This window comes from Octopus sinensis, linkage group LG3 (assembly GCF_006345805.1).
Source record: "Octopus sinensis linkage group LG3, ASM634580v1, whole genome shotgun sequence".
Taxonomy (NCBI): domain Eukaryota; kingdom Metazoa; phylum Mollusca; class Cephalopoda; order Octopoda; family Octopodidae; genus Octopus; species Octopus sinensis.
Window position 1 is genome coordinate 14,888,617 of NC_042999.1, and position 26,225 is coordinate 14,914,841.

A 26,225-nucleotide genomic window follows, 5' to 3' on the forward strand; every position below is an offset into this window, starting at 1 on the left:
AGGGGGCACTATGATGTGTGTATATGTAAGTACATGAAAAAGTGTAGTGTCAGACAACATGTACCTTTTATGTATGAGAATTAAAAATTTAATGTAACACACACAAAAACTTTTGTTTCCAAAAAGGAACAAAAAAAAAAAACAGGTCAGATTGCATTTATATTCATTCCTTTTCTTCTGAGAATTAACAGGAAATCTGCCGTAATATACTGAATTGTTTTGTTGTCGTTCAGATACATAACAATGAAAGTAAGAAAACTTTATAATGTGCAATGAAAGAGAATCAGTTATAAATTCAAAATTAAGATGAATGTCTCACCAAAATACCGGCAGTGATGAGAACAAAATCAGCTGAAACACAGAACCTACCAGTTTTTCTGCCTACCTTTAGAATAGACTCTCATGCACAGAACAATAAATTCAGAATTTCAAATAAATGAGATGATAAAACACACACACACACACAAACATAATCATCTCATTTTATATTCTACAATAGGTAATAAAATTTGATGCAGTTTTGTTTTAAAAATAAAAATAATAATGAAATTATTGTATACAGTGCTCAGGTGCACCACAACTTGTCAGAAAGTGCATATAAAGTACATGCAGTAATGTAGAAATGTCTGGAAAGTGAACATGCTTGTATGTGTATGGAGGGGAGAAAATCAAGTGTAGTGTTGGCGAATCTCAGGAAGCATGGAAGTCTTGAAGGATGCAGTGCTCCGACAACTAACAACCGATGCCGGCAGTTTGTTCCACGCTTCAGCAACTCTCAGCGTGAAAAAATGTTGAAAACAATCCAAGACGGGCCTTGATCTCACCTTTTAGGCTACTTTGGGAAACTATTCATCTAAATTTTTTTATCAAGTGAAGTCAGAATCGAAATTGAACCAATCCTATGACTGGCACCCGGCAGTTGCCAGTGCCGCTGGACTGACTCTTGTACAGGTGGCAAGTAAAGAAACACCGTTTCGACCCTGTGCTTGAGGAGACCTATTGAGTCAAGTGCACAAACATCAAAAATCAATGGAAATTGTAGTTGTGATCCCTGTGCCGGTGACAGGTAAAAAGCACCATCCAAACGTGGTTGATGCCAGTGCCACCTTGATTGGCTTCCGTGCCGGTGGCATGTAAAAAGCACCATCCGAACGTGGCCGATGCCAGCACCGCCTTGACTGGCTTTGCCTTTCATCTTTCAGGGTCAATAAATTAAGTACCAGTTGCATACTGGGGTCAGTCTAATCGACTGGCCTCCCTCCCCAAAAACTTCAGGCCTTGTGCCTATAGTAGAAAAGATTATTTACCTCTTCACAGCTACAACTGATTTCTTTTTCACTCTCTTCTAAATGAGAGTAGCCATGCAGCTCCCTTACAACAAGAGCCTGCCCTGCCCTATCCCTATCTCTGAGCCGTAAACCCACATCTGCTAGCACAAAGTCCCTCCCCTTGGGCTTCATAGGCTTACAAACTGCATGGCAACCTCCCTAGTGCTGGTAGCACAACAAAAGCACCCAGTACACACTGTAAAGTGGTTGACTTGAGAAAACCATAACAGTTTCACATGAGTGGTCTATTAAGCAACCAATCGGCATTAAACTATCATGTGATGCAATCTTCCAAAATCTTTTTCTTGTGCCCTAAAAAAAGGCTGCTTTTAGTCGTAATTTCAGAATGTTGAGGCAGCCATGCAATGTATCACAGTCATGCATGTGTCACAGTCAGACAACCCAGGAGGACTATTAAGACTGATAGCAGATAGATGACAGAAATCTCCATTGACATGGATATAGCACAATTGCTTCCAGTTATGTAGAGCCAGTCACACTTTGCTGTGTCAGTAAGCTTGCCATACACTCAAAGCAGTATATTGTATATCTCTCCCAGTATGTAACCATTACTGTTGTTATTTGTAAAAGACCAACACAGTTTGACTATGTGCAATAATAACAATTTTCAGTTAAATGTTCACAGGTGTTGTCAGTTCTTCACGTAGTCCAGAAGATACATAATCATTCATCACCACAGATCAATCATCATCATTCACCATTGTTCGACCGTGGTCGAGACAATGGAATTTACCATGCTACGCCAGACTTCATGGTCCATCATGGCATTACGGAGGTCCTGTTGCTGGATGCCTGTATCCCTGGAGATTACATCAGGGTAGGAGAGTGTGCACCCTCTGGTATTGCGAGTAGATGGCTTCCAGAGGAGAAGAGTAGAAATTACCTCTTTTTCAGCTCTACAACAATGTCCAGCAATGTCCAGACCAATTATCACCTTAGATCATCCAACGAACACACACACACACAACACTGTCAAACCATTCAAGCCATACTAGCTTAGAACAAGGATGTTAAATGATGATAAGGGCATCCAACTGTAGAAACCATGCCAAAATCAGACTAGAACCTGGTGCAGTTCTCCGGTTCATCAGCTCCAGTTAAACTGTCTAACTCATGCCAGCACAGAGAGAGGACATTAAATGATGATGATGATATACATATATACCTTCGAAACACGGAGTAGTCGAAACAGGCAGCTGAAGAAGGGGAATATTCTTTGTGTTGTATGTCTTGTTTGAAGAGGTCCGTTTTCCTATTTTTGTTTTTATGTTTTCATTTTTCATTGTGTTCTATGTTTTTTTGAGTCCTGTACCCATATATGCATGTATATATATACATATTGATGTAGGTATGTACAATAGGCACAGGAGTGGCTGTGTGGTAAGTAGCTTGCTAACCAGCCACATGGTTCCAGGTTCAGTCCCACTGCATGGCATCTTGGGCAAGTGTCTCTTGCTATAGCCCCGGGCCGACCAATGCCTTGTGAGTGGATTTGGTAGACGGAAACTGAAAGAAGCCTGTCGTATATGTATATATATATATATATGTATGTGTGTGTATGTGTTTGTGTGTCTGTGTTTGTCTCCCCAACATCGCTTGACAACTGATGCTGGTGTGTTTACGTCCCCGTCACTTAGCAGTTCGGCAAAAGAGACCAATAGAATAAGTACTGGGCTTACAAAGAATAAGTCCCGGGGTCGATTTGCTCGACTAAAGGCAGTGCTCCAGCATGGCCGCAGTCAAATGATTGAAACAAGTAAAAGAGTATATATGTATGTATATATGCATATGTTTTATTTATTAATTTGTTAACATATATATAAATACACATACACACACAAAACAAAATGTGCACAGAAACACACTCATATAACAAATAAATTGAATGGGAAAAAAGGTAATACTCAAAAGAAGTTTGAATCTTTATGTAAGAAAATAATAGTTACCTTCCATTGACATCGATCGTCCGTAAAATGTTGCTTGGTTTAATATCACGATGGACAATTTTGAATTGGCGGAGAATTTTCAATCCAGAATCTGCAGAAATGTGAAGAATTATGAATAAAAAATTGCTTTATACACATCTAATTACACTCACAACACATGCTCAACTAGGTGTGTGTGCGTGTGTGTGCAAGCATAGCTGTATGGTTAAGAAGTTCACTATCCCAATCATCAGGTAGTGGGTTCAGTTCAACTGTGTGGTACCTAGGGCATGAGTCTTCTATTGCAATGCCGGGCCAATCAAAGCTTTGTAAGAGAATTTGGTAGCTGGAAACTGAAAGCCCATCTCACCCCCACACACACACACACACATATATATTCACACATATATTTATGCATACATATTTGTCTGTCATCATTGTCATCATGAAACACATACACATATATGTACAGGGTGTGTGGGCTAAATCTGAAAGTTTGTATTGAAGGAAAAGAAAATATAAGATCAGAAGAAAAAATATGAAGGATTTTACTTTTTTCTAGAAAGAAAAGAATTAAAATATTTTAAAGTTAAGAACTAAATATACTGGATCTTCAAATTTGTCTGAAAAGAGATTTCCTGTGAGGAGCAAACCATGTGTTTCAAAATACAATATCTCATCAACTTGATTATAGCTAGGTAATAACAGTTTATTCAAAGTAGCTGTCCTCAGCGTCCACCATGGCCTCAAGATGGCTCCTGAACCTTGCACATCTGTTCCTCACTGTGTCCCTGGGAAGATCCTTGAACACCTCTTTGATCTTAGCCACCAGCTCAGCGTTGCTGTTGCTGTTAAGAGAAGTTGGGGTGAAAGAGTACAACAGGAGTCGCCACCACCCCCTGTTGGAGCCTCATGGAGCTTTAGGTGTTTTCGCTCAATAAAAACACACACCGCCTGATCTGAGAATTGAAACCGCGATCCTCCAACTGCGAGTCCGCTGCTCTAACCACTGGGCCATTGCGCCTCCTCAGCGTTTCTGTTGCAGGCAAAGCAGATGATATTTTTCTCAATTACACCCCATACATAGCAACCCATAGGATTACAATCAGGGGAATTAGGGGGCCCAGAAGATGGGGCTGGTGAAAATTGTAGAGATTCTCTGACAACCATTTCTGACTCTTTCCAGAAGGATGGCAAGGGGCTGAATTCAGCAACCACACATATAGCCTTTTGCCAGCAGCCCTCTCCAGCCAGGGTTTGACCACAGTCTTCAGAAGCTTCATGTAGCCATCTGAATTGAGCCAAAATCCCCTGTCTGCAGTTGTTGGTTGAATGCCTGCCATGTCCCTTCCAGGTGGTCACAGCTTCATAGTCTCCATTGCAGCTGTTCATATCACGTCTTACATCTTTTGCAGTGTTCACGGAGTATTGAACAGCAATTATGATAATGGCATTTTGACACCCAACACAACTAATCACGATAGAGATAGGTCTTTCCCAATATTCAAATGGTTTCCAATCCTCCATGTCAGCAAAAGTTTTCTCTACCACAGCTTTAATCTTAATGCTCTCCAATGCCGTTGACAGTTTCCCAATATATCAAGCAAATAAGTTACCAAAACATTGTAAAACTTTTGACTTAACACAATACTAGTGGTTGAAGCGTTTGATAAAATGACTTAATCATCATCATCATCATCGCCATCGTCGTCATTTAATGTCCGCTTTCCAGCATAACATGAAAAGTATTACAAACAATTACAGTGGCAAATCTAATCTGAGGAACTGCAACTTTAATGATAAGACTTACTGTCCATTGGAAGGTAAATGTCTTGAAAAAGGAATTGTTTATAGAACTAAAGTACAAGTAGATGGCACACAAAAATTTTAAAAAAATATACACAGGGGCTTCAGAAAATTCAGTCAAGACTCAATTCTGTTCCCACCAAAATTCTTTCCGAAACCCCAAGAATAGGACAGCAACTAGTCTTGCAAAGCATGTCTAGGAATTGAAAGAGAATGACACCCATCCTTTCAATGTAGCCTGGGAAATTCTAGAAAAAAGCATCATCATACAGACATGGTTTTAAAAGCTGGAGAGGAAAATAATAGATGGTTATAGATGGGGGTAGACGCGAATATAATGAGAGGTGGACAGGAGTGGAGGTGCAACTTGATGGGTAGTTTCAGTATAGTTGGTACCTAAAATGTAAGAGATAAGAATGGCTGAAAGATAATAGTTTGGGAATTAGATGAGTACAGGAGCATTGGAGAGGTAGAATTTGAGATACATAATGGTTTACTATAATGGGTGGAGACAGGCATGAGATGAGCATGAAAGGGCACTGGAAATGATAGCTGATAATGTGAGGTGTAAGATGAACCACAGTAGAAGATGGGGGGCAGAAAGCACATGGAAGGGATGATAATGAGAGTGAATGATGGAAGTGGAGGGAGAAAGAAAGGCAGTGATGGATAACTCAAGGTGTTAGGGGATGTAACAAGAATTAATGAGGGATTTTGTGTTGGAGAAAGGGACAGGTGTGGAGATGGGATGCAGGATATAGTTGACAGAGCACTATTGGTGCAGGGACAGCATCCAACATGTACAAACATAGATGAAATGTTTATAGGACCTCATATTTGCCATTACAAATGGACCTTCTTGAGCCCTGCAAATTGCCAGGCATCTCAGTCCTTTGTCCCCTCTATTAGGGTCAGCATCTTAAGATCAGCCTTCAGTATTTTGTCCTATGACTTCCTAAGTCTCCTTCTTCCACAAGTTCCATCCAATTTAAGTGATTGGCACTTTGTTATACAACTGTCCCTCTTTCATACTTTTCACATGACCAAACCAGTACAGTCTTCTCTTTTGCACACTCCATATGATTCCTCTTAAGCATAAATTTTCTCTCAGTATACTAGCACTTTGTCATACTTGCATGCTGATAATATACACTCAGATGAGTTTACTAGTTTCATTCCTCTCTTTGCATGTTCTCTGCATTCAGGGCCCACTTCTCACTACCATGTAGCATTACTGTTCCTACACAAGCATCATAGAATCTGCCTTTCATGCAGAGAGAGGAAAAGAAAGGGAGAGAAACCCTTTGTTGCCAACAGCGGTAAAAGCTCTCTTAATTTTCTCTATCCTATTCTTATTCTAATAACAATATCTTTGGAACATCCTCCACTACTGCTAATTAGGTTACCCAAGTAACAAAAACTATCTACCACTCCAGGGAACCTCCAAGACATTCAAGAAAATCTATTTCCTATGTGCCCTTAGGGTTTATTGCACCTGTGCATCTTCTACATATATGTGCTATTTTTTCCATTAGCCTTCCTGTGATTCTGCTGCATCTCTTGTATTCATAACTTGCATTGAGTACATCATCATCATCATTGTTTAACGTCCGCTTTCCATGCTAGCATGGGTTGGATGATTTTGACTGAGGGCTGGTGAACCAGATGGCTGCACCAGGCTCCAATCTTGATTTGGCAGAGTTTCTACAGCTGGATGCCCTTCCTAACGCCACTGTATGGAATTCCTGCTTGTACCTTTTCTACATATTGAACTGGGCCATTTACCTTCAATAGGTAGAGCCATGTCTCTTTTCCTGTTTACTGTAACTTTGGCTTTTCTAAGCTAACTTTAAGGCTCTTTGATTCCAGGTTTTGCTTCCACACCTGAAATTTCAATTCTGTTGCAGATTCTGCTATGAGAGCAAGATCATTATCATATAGTACTTCCCAAGTGCTGCCAGATGTAAATTCCTCTGTTATGACCAGGAGGGCAATGATAATGAGGAGGGGATTGAGAACTGACCCCTAGTGAATTCCTTCTTTCAATGCTGAACTTGTGTCTAACTCTCACATTACTGACTGTGTTTCTGTACAAGGCTTGTATGGCTTTCACAAGCCGTTCGTCTATCCCAATCTTCCTCAGAGACCACCTTACAACGGAGTGGGAACTTTGTCAAAGGCTTTCTCCAGGTCAATGAGTGTCAGGTACAATGGTTTACTCAGAGCTAAATACTTCTCCAGCAGTTGTCTAAGAAGATAATTTGAATAATACTTTTTCCTGGCATAAGACCAAACAGCATCTCATGTAGTTGATTTCTGATTTTAATTTATTAGGCTATAACTCTCACTGTGACTTTCATGAACTGGTCCAGCAATCTGATACCTTAGTAATTACTTCTGTGAAAGGCATCTCCTTTACCCTTGTAACAGCTGACTATTAAGCTGCAACACCAGTCATAGAGTTATGACACCATCCTGTCTAACCTGATCAACTATACAGGTGATTAAAGTAAAGGTAACATTTCCTTTTTGTGTCATGCTGATTCATAAGGGCCAGTTTCCTGGTTTCCATGGTGTACAAATTCCCCACATGGATGAGACCCGGAATTCCCATCTGGATGGAATTCTGGTCCTTTGTAGGATTACTCATTTTTTCCAGCTGAGTGTACTGGAGCAATGTGAAATAAAGTGTTTTGCTCAAGAACACAATGCGTCACCCGGTCCAGGAATTGAAACCACAATCTTACGACCATGAGTCCAACACCCTAACCACTAAGCCACGCACCTCCACATACAGGTGATTAGACAATATCTCACTCTGTGCCTCTATTTCTATTTCAAGCATCTCAATAGTAATTCCTGATGGGCCAGGGGCTTCCCTTGTCTTCATATGCCTTATCTTTCATACTGCTGTTGATTAGGATAGCTGGTCCCTTTGTTGACCCTCTTTCTCCCATGCATTTTCCAAATTTAATAACCTAATAATAATAAGAAATTGCATACTTATGTCCTTTAATAATCCAAGCAACTTTCTTTCAGAGAAACCAAATTTATTTTTTGGCTTTTGTAATTGATTTAAAAGTGTTCCGTGTTCTAAAAGTTCCATCACGATCACTGCTCGATCTGAGAAAAACTACGAAGAGAATAGAAAAACAAACAAAAAATATTTAAATAATAGTATTATATTTGGATTTAATTAATGAATGGGAAATTAGTAACACCAGTGGCTCTCAACCACTTTTTACTGATGGAGTCCTTTGATTCCTATTTTACAAGGGTGGACCCCTTTAAGTATTTGATGTTTAAAAAAACCTTATATTTTGATTATTAAATATTATTAGGAATTGTATTTAAAAAATAATTAAAATATTTTGTGTATTGTAGAAGTATGACTGATTTATAGCTCATAAATTATAATGACAAACTCTTATATGGGCCCCTAAGGGTTGTATAAAACCTCACCGAGAATCACTGAGTTAGATTGAGATGAGAAATATTAGAAATAATCTATAGTTTAGAATTGTATCAGCGTTAGATAGGATTTCCATGAAAACATGAAAAAAAACCCCAGATGTAATTAAGACAATGATAATGATGATGGTGGTGGTGGTGGTGGTGATAGTGGTGGTGGTGGTGGTGATGATGATGAAAAGCGGATGTTAAAGGGAGATTAATGAAGCATAAAATGGAGGGAATGTGTGTATGTGTGTTTGACAGAGGGTCATATTTCTAGGAGTGAAAAATTGTTCTCATCTACCATATGTGATGAGTGTGTGTGCATGTGTGTGTGTGTGTGCATGTGTGTGTGTGTGTGCATGTGCGCGCACACGTGTGTGTGTGTGTGTGTGTGTGTGTGTGTGCATGCGTGTGTGTGTGTGTTACAAAGGATTGTGCTTCTAAGAAGGAAACATGATAACAATATGGTTGATAGGTTTTGCAGAACAAATTGAGATGACACCAGACTGGCTGCTTCTTTATGAAAACGGTAATTTAATCACAATTTAATGTGTATACAATGATGCATGGCATTTACAGGGATAGCTATAGTAAACTGAAGTACCAAACAATCTTAAAATCATTTAACAAGGTAGAGTATATCTAAATATTTCCTTCTTAAAAAAAAACAAAAAAACATTAAGAATATTAGAATTAAGCTCTGTTATCAGCGGAATATGTGTTAATTAAAGGGAAGTTAATTAAAGGGCATATAATTAAAGGACATTTTAATAATGATACAAATATTTAGAATATAAAAAACAAAAAAGCATAAATTTCATATCAAGTTCACAATTTGTGCCCAACAGCTGTTTCATTGGCATTAAACATCAATATATAATTACATAAGATACAAAATTGATTAATTCAAATGTGACTTTACCGAAGATGACAGAAATAAAATTGGCAGTCAACGAAAATCTACAATTTATTCTAATTATATGGCCCTCAACAGTTTTTTTTGATGATTCTGTGTACATGTACAAATTAGTACCACAAGATTAACAACAAAGTAATTACATATTGGAGGTTAATGATATGTCATTAATTAAGCGTAATTACCATTGGCATAATTTCTGACATTTATACATCAACTACCTATATATAGATACACATAAAAAACGCAACTGTCAATTTTCCTGAAAATATTTCCCGAATAAAACAACATAATTACACAAAATTCTTCCATGTGTTTTCACTCACATAATAATAAAGCAAAAATGAAAAAAATCTCTCAGCAGTTCTTTCTACTTGAGGGAAATTTCTCTTTCCCTTCTATTTCTTAGCAAACACTTTCTCCTCCCCCTCTTACTGTGAAAACAACTGTAAATATCAGCAACAGTGGTAACCAGTCAAATTTCAAACATAATTATTATAAATATAATTAGTATTATAATACACACACACATATATATATATTATATATATATATATAAATACATATATATATATATATATATATATATATATATATATAAATATATATATATGTATAAATACACACACACATATATATATATATATAAATCCTTAAATCCTTAAAAATGTTTTAGCCCGAAGGCCGCGGCCATGCTGGGGCACCACCGCTGAATGAGCTACACTAATTTGTGAATCCACCTCTGATACGTATATATATATATATATATATATTATATAATACACATATTGTATATACATACCCACATATATATATAATATATAATACATATATATAACACACACACATATATGTATATACATACATATATCTATATATATTATATATATACACATATATGTATATACATACATATATATACACATATGTAATATACATACATATATATATATATATAAGATATATATATATATATATACACACACACATATATGTATATATATATATACATACATACACACCACACCACATATATATACATACATATGTATATACATATATATATATACATATATAAATACATATATGGAAAGTGGAAAGATGATCACATTCGAATAAACATATAAAAGTATAAAAAGAAATATAATTTAATACAACATTCACAGCACCGCACAATATAAATACATTTATATAAATACCCAAATACATCACATATACCACACATACATGTACACACAACACAACAACACATGCAAATATACACATATCAAGCTGAAGAAGAAGAGAAGAGGAGGAGGAAGACGAAGAAAAGAAGAAGAAGAAGAAAGAGGAGAAGAAAAGAAGAAAGAGGAAAGATGAGGAAGAAGAAGAAGAAGAAGAAGAGGAGGAGAAGAAGAAGAAGAAGAAATTAGGAGGAAGAAGAAGAAGAAGAAAAGAAAAGGAGGAGGAAGAAGAAAGAAGAAGAAGAGGAGGAGAAGAGAAGAAGAAGAAAGAGGAGGAGAAGAAGAAGAAGAAGAAAAAAAGAGGAGGAAGAAGAGAAGAAGAAGAAAGAAAGGAGGAGGAGGAGGAAGAATAGAAAAGAAGAAGAAGAAAGAGGGGAAGAAGAAGAAGAAGAAGAAGAAGAAGAGGAGGAGGAAAAGAAGGAAAATAAAGAATAAAGAGAAGGAGGAAGAAGAAGAAGAAAAGAAAGAGGAGGAGGAGGGACGAAGAAGAAGAAGAAGACAAGAGAATAAGAAAGAGAAGAAGAAGAAGAATATGAAGAAGAAGAAGAGAGTAGGTGGCCAGCTACCACTGCTGCTGCCATCAATGTATTTTTCATATTTCATAAATATCGTCAGCTTCCCAATTAACATGAATTATCTGAAATAAAGTTTAAAAAACAACCAAAGCGTAAACTGACTACTTACCTCCGATTCAACAGCAAAGATTCTAACAATGTTTTCATGATTCAATTTCCTCAGAATTGATATTTCATTCTGAATCGATTTTTTCATGAAGGAACTGTTGGAATTGAAGACTTTGAGTGCATAACATTGGGAATCAACCTAATCATAGAAAAAAAAAAAATCTTAATTACTATCATCATAATTATTATTTATGATTTAAGAAATATAATAATAATGATATTATTATTATAAAAAGAATTTATCGCTTTTGTTTTTGGTTTGCAAGATTCTTGACGTGATTGTTTCTTGGATGGGTCATTATGTCAGTAATAACACACACATTGGTTCTAGTCCACTTCTTTTTATTTGTCAATTGATTAACTATTTAATGAACTAAGTAATCATTGCCATTTGTAACCTCTTCAATGATTTGCTCCATTTGTGACCTTTTCAATGACATGCTCCAGGGGAACTTAAGGCCAGGAAGCCAACCAGTTGTAGAGAAGTCATGTCATTGACACAACTGACTGATTGATAAGCCAAATGATTAAAAAAACAATCAGTTTGTTATTTAGTTTAATAGTTAACCACTTGACAAATAAAAAATAAAGAAGTGAAATAGAACCACTGTGTGTGCTTATTGTTGGCATAATGACCCTCCCAAAATGCAACAAAATGTATTAAAATCAAGAATCTTTTAAACTAATTGCAAAAATGAAAAATTACCAATCTATAACCTTATGAATATTGAGGCCTTTCCTATAATTAAGCAAAATGTACCCCTATTAAAACGTAATCCTAAAATGAAGAGAATCTTTAAAAAATAAGTAATAAAAGTAAAAATAAATAAAAAACTACATTTATTAAAGAAAGTTTTTAACAAGTATCCAATTACCAACCAATGATATACAAAACCTGACAATTAAAAAATGCAGAGAATCAAATTGTGGTCTTTGTATTAATATTTCCAAAAACTTAATTCTGCTTCAAAAATAGGAAATTTTAAAAGACATTGCCCCAGCATGGCCACAGCTCATAAGCTGAAACTAGAATCAATCAATCAATCAATCAATAACTTCACATGCTGATCAATAAATTTAATTTATGCCATATGATGTAGTAGGTATGGTGAGAACTATATTGGCCAAACAGGCATGTCACTTAGAAAATGGATGATGATTCACCAACAACAAATACATGGTCTGAATGCTAGAAAAAGTTGACTTAGTCAGGAATTTAGACCAAGCGTGTAAAAACTCTGTAACGAAATTTTATACTTTGCACACTATAGCAATGTACAGAAAATTTGACAGAATGACAAAGAATAAAAAAGACACATTTTCTAAGCATTTGATCCAAATTTAAATCATTATCTAATTAATGATGCTTATTTCTTAATTCATTTATCAATATTTATAATATGTATTTTCCTTCATGTTTTTGTTTAGTTAAAGTGAAAATATTTACATCTTTACATAATTTGGATCTGCTAGCGTATATGAAATTTCTTCCCATGTTACTTGGGAAGTCTATAAAGGAGACACTTCCTGTAGACGCAGTACATATTAAATGAAGGCTAGAAGCTAGCTCCTACATTTGTATATTGCAATGAACGTCTCCAATTTGATCCAAAACCAGATAGTAATTATATACTTTGTAATATCTTATACTTTTTGTAATAATGTGATTCTATGTTTTAGAGCATTTAATAAAACATTGGTTGTTAGATAAATTCGTTTGTTTCTTTCCAGTGTCATTTGATTTAACAGGAAAAGTATTCTTATGTTTGTGTTTTATGGTTATTCGTAGCTCACTTCTTCCTCTACAACTTTTTTTATCGTTTTTAAAATTTGTACAAATCATATCTATTTTCTCATCTTTGATGATGGCATGCCAAGTATAAAAAAAATGAGCATTTCCAATGAAATGGGTGCTTGCGGAGTGTTGTGAGGCACTCAAGCTTCTCTGTCACATCAGCAACGCGAGCAGCAGGGTTCCACCTCATCTTTCTATAGAGAGTTGGTAGGAGCTCAGTGTGACGACATCTTGCAGGAGACTCTAGGCTTCGATTAAGATCAACTAGCCAGTCTGTTCCGAAGCACTTCAGACCAGGACCCTTGGATAACTTCCAGGGATAACTTCCTGGCCTGACAGTGCTACCGAGGAACCTTACCAGTTCACAATAAACTCACAAAGCATGGTGCCCCTTGCTCACCCATGTGCCCAAGATGGGAGTAGGACAGAGAAACCATTCTGCATGTAACTGTGCAATGCCCCAAAATCTCTGAGATGTGGGTTTACGTTGGACATCTGCTGCCATGGCTAGGCAAAGTACAACTGTCTTTCGAGTCAATTGCAAAGATTGTTCTTCCTTTCTCTTTTAACAAAGAAGGCAAGGCTTGTTTTCTCACTTTGGTCACTATAGTAAAAGAAGCAGTATGGAAGACCCGAGTGAAAGGAATTGTGACAGGCACATTCATCTTCAGCTTTGGATTGGTCCATTACCTCATCTACCACCTTATAATAAATGTGGAGAGAAAGTGCCTGTCACCTGATGTATATGGAAAAAGATGGAAGGCTGTGGTGAGTTTGTTGCGAATGAATGAACCCACATAGGGTATCCATAAGGTTATACTAAAGGTTACAGGGGTGGTATGGGGCTTGCGGGGGTCGAAGCAAAACCCACCCCCCACTTCATTGTTTGTGTATTTGTTTTGCTTTTCATTTATTTATCATTCGATCTATATAAATTTTTAACTTTTCTCCTCTGTGTAAAAAACCATATCTACCATTGACCCCCTCCCTCATTTGTACCATCCCTTTATGTTTGGCCCCCTGTGGGCAATAAAGAAATCATGGTTACAATCATCTGAAATGGAGACTGTCAAAGCGTGATATTTGAGCAATTTTGCAATTCAACTTTAAAACAAGATGACAAGCAGCCAAAACTGCTCACGATATCAATGAAATGTTTGGTGAGGAAATGACCAGTGAGTGGTTAGCACGAAAATTATTTAGGTGATTTCGCAGTGGAGACCTGAGCCTTGAAGATCGTGAGCATAGTGGACGCCCATCTATCATCAATGATGGTCAATTAATGACCATCATTGAGAAAGATCCATGTAAAACCACTCGAGAAATGGCAAAAGAACTTCAAGTTAGCCAGAAAACTGCATTCAATCAGAAAATAAAAAGAGCTTGACAAATGGGTACCACATAATTTGAATGAAAATCAGAAAATGCACAGATATGAAATTTGCTCATCACTTCTTATCTGCAACCAGATCAATCCATTTCTCAACCTTATTGTAACTTGCAATGAAAAGTGGATTTTCTGTACAATAATAAAAAACGTTCTTTGCAGTGGTTGGACCAAACTGAAACACTGAAAACCTTCGCTAAACCCGAGCTCTTCAAAAGGAAGGTTATGGTGACTGTTTGGTGGCTACTACTGGACTCATCTACTATAACTTCTCAAAACCCAGAAAAACTATTACTGCAGAAGCATTTTGCCAAGAAATTGCCAAAATGAATAAATAAAATAACTGCTACTTCTCCGTACCAGACTGGTCAAAAGAAGAGAGCCAATCATTCTTCATGACACAGCTCAATCACACATTTCCCAAATAACACTCCAGACATTGAGGGAACATGGCTACGAAGTTCTTCCCCACCCAGCTTTATTCCCCAGACTTTTCTCCGACTACCACTTTTTCAAGCATCTTGATGCTTTCCTGTGAGAGAAGGAGTTCAAAAACCAAAGTGATGCTGAAAGTGTGTTCAAGGAGATCATCAGTTCCTGAACTCCAGATTTTTATGTTATTGGAATACACAACCTTGTAACTCATTGGCAAAATTGTGTTGATTGTAATGGTACTTACTTTGATGAATAAAAATTTCCGCCTTGTAGAAATATATTGTGATGAATTTCATGTTTCAAAACATTGCTTACTTTTTATTCAGCTTGATAATATACTTAAAAGAAAATTTGATTGTGATAATCTTTTTGAATAACATATTGTAGTCTGAAACAGTTACATTTCGGAATTAATTTACTGCAATATATTTATATATTAGTATTTTTATACACACACATACATAAGATGCTATATTTGTGAGTATACATACATATATACATATTGATGTATATTTCCTCTATATGCAGACTCCGTCTGTTTATCTTTCTTACAGTCATTATAAAACAAAACCATCATCATTGTTTAATGTCTGCTTTCCATGCTAGCATGGGTTGGACGATTTGACTGAGGACTAGCAAACCAGATGGCTGCACCAGGCTCCAATCTTGATTTGGCAGAGTTTCTACAGCTGGATGCCCTTCCTAACGCCAACCACTCCGAGAGTTTAGTGGATGCTTTTACGTGCCACCAGCACAAGGGCCAGTCAGGTGGTACTGGCAACGGCCACACACAAATGATGCTTTTTATGTGCCACCTGCACAGGCGCCAATCCAGCAGCACTGGCAACGATCCCGCTTGAATGTTTTTTACACGTGCCACCAGCACAGGTGCTAGTAAGGCAACGCAGGTACCGATCATGCTCGAATGGTGTTTTTAGGTGTCATTGGCACGGAGGCCAGGTTGTTGCTCTGGCAACGATCTCACTTGTATGGCACTCTTAGCACTCCACTAGCATGGATGCCAGTCATTGAATTTGATTTTGATTTCGAAATCATACACATGAATAATAAAATAGTAAAGAAAAGAACATACTTTCGATATTCCTTTGTATACAGATGCAGTTGCACCTCTTCCCAGCAAAACATCATACTTGAATGACTTTGATTCAAACATGCTTCGTTAAAGGACCTGCAGGAGATAGAAATTTAATATAATTTAGTTTATACTAGCAGTATCGCCCGGCGTTGCTCGGGTTTGTAAGGGAAATAACTATAACGCATTTTTAGAGAGTTATAGCCAAAAAAATAGCAAAAAATGCATTAAAAATGAAAAAAATATGATGGTAAATTTTTTTTTAAATCGTTGACTCATCGTAGACATTTTTAGAGAGTTACTTCCCTTATATTAAAAAAATATGCATTAAAATGGAAAAAAATGATGGTAAATTATTTTTAAAATCGTAGACTCATCGTAGACGCGCGCTAATACCCAGAAGGGCTCGATATGAATCACGACTATAAGATACCCAGTTTTGGTTAAACTGCACCGCAAAATGTGGGAGTAGTTAGGAATCTAAATCGGAGTAGACAGACACACAACCTTACTTTTATATATAAAGATTTGTATTTGTGTACATGAGAGTTTGTGTGTGTGTGTGTGTGTGTGTGTGTTTTACAATCAGGATCCCTAAAATCTGTTGGAGATTAAAAAAGAAATATATTTATTTTTATCGTAAGCAACAACAAAAAAAAGTTGCTAACACGAACGACCAACACTGGCGGGCTAAGACTACGCGCCTTCACTAGTCAGTTAAGGTGAGACAGTGTCACGTGACAACTTGCTGGGACTGCCTGCTGGAGCCTAGTGGCAGGTATTTAAAGGGAAAAATTTGACAAGTCAGTCAGTCACCGGCTGACACTTGCTGACGATACATCGAAGAAGCCAGGGAACAGAAGAAGGGGGGGGGGCACAACGTCAAAACGGTAGAGGAGTGGGGGCCGACACCGGACATGGTTCCTCCTGATGATCTCTTGAGTTAACTGGATCCTATAAAGGAGCTGTTGTGGTAGCAGACCACGAAACACGGTTATAATTCCTAGTTTATATTTGTATTTGTGTATGTGAGAGTTTGTGTGTGTGTGTGTGTTTTACAATCAAGATCCCTAAAATCTGTTGGCGATTAAAAAAGTAATATATTTATTTTTATCGTAAACAACAACAATAAAAAAGTCGCTAATACAAACGACCAACACTGAGCTAATTCGAAACTTGTAGTTCTTGGAATAGGCATGATAGTAGTCGATGTTGTGAGTTTCTTGATATTAGCTGACCATTGTGTGTTGCTGCCACCGTGATCCATAGTTACAGTGGTGTCACAGTGCTATGGTCTTCTGCTGGTTCTTTGTTGTTGTTAAGCAACAAGACAGGTAAGGGTGATTAGATGATGGTCTAGGTATTAGGGGCAGAAGACCGCAGATCTTGGAAAAAAAAAAAAAAACTTTGGTCGTATTGTTGTAGTCGAGGGCTCTTCGTTAACACCAGACACCACTGGGAGGTGGCTCTCGAAGTCGCTGGAAATGGAGATCTCCAGGTCCAAATTCTTGGACGGCTGCTGCTGGTTCTGCTACTGTCTGTTGACTACCGTTTCTGTGTCCAGTCTGCTGTCTACATGGACGGAATATATAGTGGTGGTTTTGCTTGGAAAAGTGAGCCGAATATAAAAATGTTGTTGAATCCGGTTCCATTTGAGTTTTGAATGGTAAGATTTTTTTTTTTTTGATGTTGGTAATATTCTTGTGAATCGAGATCGCATTCTTGAATTTTTGGTGTTCTTTAGATAGTGATCCAGGTTTGATTTCTGTATTTGGGAATTGTTAAATATCGCTGCTACACACACACACACACACACACACCACACACACACACACATACACATCGACTGAAAGAGTACAGGAAAATTGCAATATTTTGGGTTGACTGCCTTTTCAGTGTGAAGTGGACAGGAGGAAAATAAGAAAACTCAGCAGAGTTTTATATCATCTATGTTTGAGAGACTGTGTAAAATTGATGGGGAACACATCATCATCATCGTCGTTTAACGTCCGCTTACCATGCTAGCATGGGTTGGACGATTTGTCTGAGGACTGGTGAACCAGATAGCTGCACCAGGCTCCAGCCTTGATTTGGCAGTTTCTGCAGCTGGATGCCCTTCCTAATGCCAACCACTCCGAGAGTGTAGTGGGTACTGGCAATGATCTCACTCGAATTTTTTTACATATGCCAACGGCACAGGTGCCTGTAAGGCGACGCTGGTAATGATCCCGCTCAAATGGTGCCTCCTACAAGCCACCGGCACAGAAGCCAGTTAGCCGCTCTGGCAATGATCACGCTCGGATGGTGCTTTTAGCACCCTACTAGCACGGGGCACAAGTGCCAATGAGGTGAAGCTGGCAACGATCACACTCGAATGGTGCCACTGGCACGGAAGCCAGTTTGCAGCTCTGGCAACGATCACACTTGTATGGTGCTCTTAGCACCCTACTAGCATGGGGCACAAGTGCCAGTAAGGCGACACTGGTAACGATCACACTCGAATGGTGCCGTTTGTGTGCCACTGGCACGGAAGCCGGTTAGCCGCTCTGTCAACGATCACACTCTTATGGTGCTCGTGCCCGTCATTGAATTTCACTTTGATTTTGATGATAACGTGTATTTCATACTTAGACTGGAAGTAGTTGGAAAGAGAAAGAAACTAGTTTAGAGAAAGAAATGAAAGAGGAGAAACAAGTGAGGTTGAGAGGGAATTTTGAGGTGAGAGGGAAGTTGATGGATAAGAAAGGGATTACTGAATTAAGAGAAGGGTAGGAGTTGAAGGAAAACTGTCCATTTAAACTAGTTGCTCTAATGTTATGTGGTCAGAGTTGGTGCATAAATAGCAGATGGTGGCTCGCACAAGCCGTTTTGAAGAAGAAGCAAAGACATGAAGAATGTGGAGGATTTCAGTAGAGTGATGCAACATCTTAGATGGATGATAATTTAGTTTGAAGCCAAACAGAATAAGGTTGAGTTGAAGACAGCATCCAAGAAGGTGAAAATGACTGCAGAAGCAGATATTTTGTTTTAAAAGAAAAGTGGAATATCATAATTATTTCTTTACTACCCACAAGGGGCTAAACATAGAGGGGACAAACAAGGACAGACATAGGTATTAAGTCGATTACATCGACCCCAGTGTGTAACTGGTACTTAATTTACCGACCCCGAAAGGATGAAAGGCAAAGTTGACCTCGGCGGAATTTGAACTCAAAACGTAGCGACAGACGAAATACGGCTACGCATTTCGCCCGGCGTGCTAACGTTTCTGCCAGCTACGCCGCCCGTGGAATATCATAATGCCATGTGGTGATATTGAAAAGAGAAGAAGAAATAAGATACCTTTTCATGGTGTGAAGAATTTGATTGATATATCAGATGAAAAAATAAATACAAGGAAACTAGTTGTGATTTGCAGCAGTAGTGGAGGTGCAATGGCCCAGTGGTTAGGGCAGCGAACTTGCAGTCGGAGGATTGCGGTTTTGATCCCCAGACCAGGCATTGTATATGTTTATTGAGCAAAAACATCTAAAGCTCCATGAGGCAGGGGGTGGTGGCGACCCCTGTTGTACTCTTTCGCTCCAACTTCCTGTTTCTTGTCCCCGACTTCCTACGCAACCGCTGAGCCTGGATGCGCATTCATCCATCCATCAATGCTCTCGGTGTCGGGGGTTGACCTGCTTTCTCTTCTGCGGGTTTTATGAATAGCAAAGGACCACGTTTCGGACTTCTCCCACTAATGGGATGAAGACCGATTAACTCAACAAACAAACAATCTGCAGCAGTAAGACTTGTGAATGACATGTACTCACAAGTCCCACTTGTTATTTTAATTTAATGCCTTTTGAATTGCATACACCAAGTTTTTATTCAACTCGGTGGCTATTCACTATATCAGAGGGGGACAGACTTTTTCGGTATATGACTAGCGAATAATCATCAGGGAATCGTAATATTGCAATTGAATATGTTCTTATCACCAAAGATGTTGATTATTGAGTGAGGGAGTTATGAGAGAACGAGGGACATTAACTTCCATCTTATACCCTCCATCAGGCATTTGCCATATTCTGAATGCCTTACTTCCCTGGGCATGGAGACATTGAAACTCTGACGTCTGGCAGCTGACTTGGCAGACACCCATAAAATTATCAACCATCTTACTAACAATAACTCTGAGCACCTTTTCAAACTCCACCTGTCTAACACCCATGGACATGTTTACAAAGTCAGAAAACAGCACAGCCCCCATGACTTTCGGAAACATTTTTTCATGCTAAGAGTTGCTGAAGTATGGAACAAACTGCCGGCATCAGTTGTTAGTTGTCGGAGCACTGCATCCTTCAAAACTTCCATGCTTCCTGAGATTCGCCAACACTACACCTGATTTTCTCCCCTCCATACACACGCAAGCATGTGTCTGACTCATACACTGTTCGCTTCCCAGACATTTGTACATTACTGCATATGCTTTAAACGCACTTTTGACAAGTTGTGGTGCACCTTAGCACTGTATACAATAATTTCATTATTATTATAGTTCATAATCTTCAATATTTATTTTAGTGGTGAAGAATTTCTCCAAAATTGTTTGGTGTTTATGGTGCATCAACTCTTTGTATAGTGCAGCATAAAGACTGAAGTGATAGTAAACCCTTGTAATTTTTATGTTAAGCTCACGATTAGGGCTGCTATCAGCAAAAACTTGCAGACCTTGTCCTATAAAGGCCAACCCTTTTAACAATATATATTGCAATTCATTTAGGTAGAGTTGGTAGAATTTCCATTTTTCCTTTTGTATTCTCAGTTTTCTTTTGTTCTAACAAAATCAGCCCCTTTGTTAGATATGTATTCTCTTTAGGGCACTAAAGACCCAACCACATCTTCCTTTATGATTTCTTCAAACTCTGCATCATTTGCAACCATCACAGTAGTTTGGCGAATTTGACAGGCACCAAGGGATTTCCTCAGGGAGTCCTTGTGCCTCTTCTTTCATACTCTTCTATCACGGAGACCAGAGAAGAGTTAGCTATACAGTGTAAATTTGGGAGATCGATGATCCTCAATTTTGGGGATGCGTCCTGCCTAGCACAGCTGTGATTTCAACAAGGTTGCTTTGATGCTGGTGACCTTTACTGGCTCAAGGATCTCCTTAAGTTGCAGTGACATAAACACACCAATACCAGTTGTGGGGCGACAAACAGACACAAACACACACAACGGGGTTCTTTCAGCTTCTTTCTACTAAATCCACTCACAAGGCTTTGATAAGTCTGAGGCTATAGTAGAAGACACTTGCCCAAGGTGCCATGCAGTGGGACTGAATTGAGGACCATATGGCTGGTAAGCAAAACTACTTACCACACAGCCACCAGCCACATCTGTACTTTATACAATTTCATTGCAGAATAGATATTCTATTTCATTTGAATGTGAAAGCAAAAAAAATGTGGTGTCATAAATGAATGTTTAGAATTTCTTCATTGTTAATGAGAAAAGAAATATTTTTTTTAGATATCAAAATACATATTTATCATGCTTACAATGAATATTGGATCATGACTAACTCGAGTATTGCTGCAAACAGGTTTGACAAAATGTATGAGAATATTTAGACACATATGAATGCCTATATGAATAAGTAGTGGAGTGTATAGTTCTATAAAAATTATTTTAATAATCTCTATATATAAATGGCAAAATGTCTGTGTGTGTGTGTGTATCCTTTACACAAATCCACAATTTTTCAGTTAGAGGGCTCACACTTTCTATGGTCATTCAAAACCGTCCAAGGGTGGTCGTGCACATCTTTACATTTCCCCAGTCACCCCGCAAAGCCATTAAAAAATCAAGTAATTTTTGGTAAATTTTCTATCCAAAACCCAATCAAAATGCCCAAAACTTGATATGCCAATTGAATGCCAGCTAGCTGTATGTGACTGGTCGGAGATTTGGACAGTACTCGTGTGTACGTGTGCATGCACGCAGCTGTATATGCATGCACTAGCACTATGACCTGGCGTTGCTGGGTCATAGTGCTAGTAGACTGTATTTGGCTGGTTGTCACAACAGTGATGGCAGTTGAAGCAGCAGTCTCTCATGCTGAAGAGCTTGTTGCAAGGATTCGAAGCTAGATCCTTGGATATGCAGTCAGATATCATGACTGAACCAAAACAGTTTCACATGATCAGTCTATTAAGCAACCTGTTGGCATCGAACCAATGCATGATTTGATCTTCTAAAATGTTCTTCTTGTGCCTAATAAAAGGCCGCTTTCAGAGGTAATTTCAGAATGTTGAGGCAGCTGTGCAATGCATCTCCATTTTTGCCACAGTTAGACAACCTAGGCCCAAGGCAGCAAGCTGGCAGAGGCGCTAGCACGTCAGGCGAAATGCTTAGTGGTATTTCGTCTGCAGTTACATTCTGAGTTCAAATTCTGCTGAAGTCGACTTTGCCTTTCATCCTTTCGGGGTCGATTAAATAAGTACCAGTTACACACTGGGGTCAATGTGATCGACTTAATCTGTTTGTCTGTCCTTGTTTGTCCTCTCTGTGTTTAGCCCCTTGTGGGTAGTAAAGAAATAGGTATTTCGTCTGTCGCTATGTTCTGAGTTCAAATTCCGCTGAGGTCGAATTTGCATTTCATCCTTTCGGGGTCGATTAAATAAGTACCAGTTACGCACTGGGGTCGATGTGATCGACTTAATCTGCTTGTCTGTCCTTGTTTGTCCTCTCTGTGTTTAGCCCCTTGTGGGTAGTAAAGAAATAGGTATTTCGTCTGCCGCTACGTTCTGAGTTCAAATTCCGCCGAGGTCGACTTTGCATTTCATCCTTTCGGGATCCATTAAATAAATACCAGTTACACACTGGGGTCGATACAATCGACTTAATCCAATTGTCTGTCCTTGTTTTGTCCTTTCTATGTTTAGCCCCTTGTGGGTAGTAAAGAAATAGACAATCCAGACCCAATCTGAGTCTATATATGCTGTGGGTTGCTATCAATAAATACATGCTACCCACAAAGTATTGATTTGCATGGAAACTTATAATAGTGTTTTGACAGTCCTGGGTAGAGCCACCATCATCATCATCATCATCGTTTAACGTCCGTTTTCCGCGCTAGCACGGGTTGGACGGTTCGACCATGTAGAACAGAAACTAGCAAAACCTGTTCTCTACAACTTTTGCACCTGCCTATGGTGCACACGCGTACATATACACAAACACTGCAACCCAACGTAAATCAGATTTTTTTTACCCTCTTTTTTACTTTTTAACTAGACACACATCAGAGGTTTGCAACAGCTTGTCAAATTTCAAATTTCAAGTTTTTATTACCCTTACTAGCATGGGAAACGGCCGTTAAATAATGATGATGATGACGATAATAATGATTATGAAAATGCAAACACACAATGACAAACATGTTTACAACGTATATAAATACATTAGAGCATAAAAGATATATGGTTGAGCAGCTGTAACAAAGATCATAACTGGAGATAAGATGTCAAGTACACTTTGTGTGCCAGGTGGCACACACTGTGGTACTCCTGATCAAATGGAATGGTCTTGATTGGAATTCTGTTGATCATAGGTCTCCTCAATCAAGGTTGCTTTGTTGGTTAAATAATAAACATGCTTAAATATTAGTTTCGTATTTTGGCACAATGCCGGCAATTCTGGGGGAAGGGTTGATGCTCAACTGGTACTTAATCTATTGACCCTGAAAGAATGAATGGCGAAATCAACCTCAGCAGGATTTGAACTCAAAATGTAAAGACATGAAACGCCGCTAAGTATTTTGCCCAGTGTGCTAACAATTCAGCCACCTCTCTGCCTACAGTGTACATAAATATGCTTTTCTACTCAAGGCACAAGGCCCAAAATTTTTGGAGAGTGGGGGGCAGTCAATTAGATAGACCCTAGTATGCAACTGGTACTTAATTTATTGACCCCCAAAAGGATGAAAGGCAAAGTCGACGTCAGTGGAATTTGAACTCAAAATGTGATGACAGACGAAAGTATACATAAATACTAACAACAACAACAACAATAACAGTTATGTACTTTGTTAATATCGAATGGTTAAGAACTCTTTGCTTTGAGCCCTCAGCTCTTGATAAAATCATATGTGACCTGTATTGTAGCTAGGGGAGGAGCAAATGAGGAGGTTTTCCCTGGGTGAGATTTTTATGGGGGCAGCACTTTTGGCTTAGCTGTAAAAGTCTGTATTGGCTTGGGTCACCCTCCAGGCCTTTCCACAGTCAGACAGGGGGGAGGGAGGGAGAAAGAGAGAGAAAGAGAGAGAGAGAGAGCAGGCATGACTGTGTGGAAAGAAATTCACTTCCCAACCACATGGTTCTGGGTTCAGCCCCAATGCATGGCACCCACGTCAAGTGTCTTCTGCTATAGCCTCAGGCTGACCAAAGCCTCGTGAATGGATTTAGTAGACAGAAATTGAAAGAAGCCAGTTGTATGCATATAAATTTTTCTTATTAGGGTCATTAGCCTGAGGCTATGCTGAGGCCCTCCTGTCCCTGTCCATTTTCTTGCAAATTATTGTTTTTTTAAAAGTTTTTCTGCCACGTTTTTTGGATATGGAGACTTCAGAAAATTGCCAAAAATTGGAATTTTGAAATTGTTTGCCCCCCACCACTGATTTCTTCATTTTTCACATTTTTGTGTAACCCTAACCCGAAACCCCCCACCCTAACCCTAACCATAAAACCTTAACCCTAAAACCTAACCCTAACACCCTAACTCTAAAACCAGTAGAGAGAAAGGTTTCATACAAGACATAAGAGAGGTGGGGGGGTGAAGCAAGGAGAGGAGCGGGAGGGGGAAGAATGCGCTCCCCCCTCTCACTCCACCAACAAGGGATGCAGGGGGGGGGGCGAGGGGAGGGCTGATACCCTAAGTAGAAAAATTTTTGGAAATTTTTTCAAAATCATAATCTCCATATTTTCCCGCATATTTGAAAAAAAAGAAAAAATTTGAAAAAAGTTAAAAATGAAGAATTTAGTGGGGGAGGGGGGGTAATTTCAAACTGCCGATTTTTGCCAATTTTTTTGCAGATACGTATTCTCCGCAGCCGAAAAAAATTAAATAAAAAAAGGAGTGTTTTTTGGTGGGTAGGGTCTTAGCGAGTTTTGTTTTTAGTCGATTGAAACAACCTACTACTTTTTTTAAAGCCTAATTCTTTTTAATATTGGTCTCTTTTACTGAACTGCTAAATTATGGGGATGTAAACAAACCAACATCAACTGTCAAGCGGTGGGGGGGCGGAGACAGAGACACACATCCGGTGATGGTGTGTTTACCTTCCTATAACTTAGCAGTTCTAGGAAAGAGATCGAAAGCTTTAGAAAAAATAATAAGTACTGGGGTCGTTCGTTCGACTAAAATTCTTCCAGAGGGTGCCCCAGTATGACCGCAGTCTAATGACTGAAACGGGTAAAAAAAATACAAGTAAACAAAAGTACAGGAATCTCTAATGTGGTCTCCAAACTCGCTGCAGTCAAATTACAAACGTAGCTAGAGTATGTTCCACCCGCCGTGGCCCTTCCGTTTGCCACCCCAGGACCCCAGAAAAATTACATATTGCCTTTAGCTGACCCAAAAATATCATCTCTTTAAAAGTGTCGCCCGAGATGGACCTAGTGAGTCAGACATTCTTTTCTACACTAGACACAAGGCCCGAAATTTTTGGGGAGGGGGCCAGTCGATTAGATTAACCCCAGTACGCAGCTGATACTTAATTTATCGACCCTAGTGAATCAGATATTACTCAAATTATGTAACTCAGATGCAAGCCTAAAGAGACAGTGTATGGTAGGTGGTGGTCGCGGCTAGAAGGGCAACCAATATGTATAGGCGAGTATTTAGGCGGTGAGCTAGCAGAATCGTTAGCACGCCCTGCAAAATACTTGGGGGTCAAGTGTCAAATTCTGCAGAGTCGACTGTGCCTTTCATCCATTCGAAGTCGATAAAATAAGTATCCCCAGAGAACTAAATCGATGTAATTAACTCCACCGAAATTGCTGGCCTTGTGCCAAAATTTGAAATCAGTAAGTATTAGTTTGCGTATAAAATACACGAAGAAAAAAAAATCAAAAACATTGAATGAAAAGAAATTTTTAAAAAAACCCACTTCA

At 38.6% G+C, this 26,225-nt stretch overlaps 1 protein-coding gene across 3 annotated transcripts in view; it reads right to left on the bottom strand.

The window, feature by feature from the left end:
• Positions 1-26,225, bottom strand: part of LOC115209342 (serine/threonine-protein kinase TBK1) — an 82,770-nt gene that overhangs the window by 56,079 nt on the left and 466 nt on the right. For all 3 annotated transcript variants that reach the window (XM_029777709.2, XM_036500865.1, XM_036500864.1), the window contains exons 2-5: positions 16,069-16,164; positions 11,360-11,497; positions 8,084-8,213; positions 3,296-3,386 (exon numbers count right to left, since the gene is read on the bottom strand). In XM_029777709.2, the coding sequence (XP_029633569.1) occupies positions 3,296-3,386; positions 8,084-8,213; positions 11,360-11,497; positions 16,069-16,149 (440 nt within the window). In that variant the 5' untranslated portion in view covers positions 16,150-16,164. The remainder of the gene's footprint in view (positions 1-3,295; positions 3,387-8,083; positions 8,214-11,359; positions 11,498-16,068; positions 16,165-26,225) is intronic.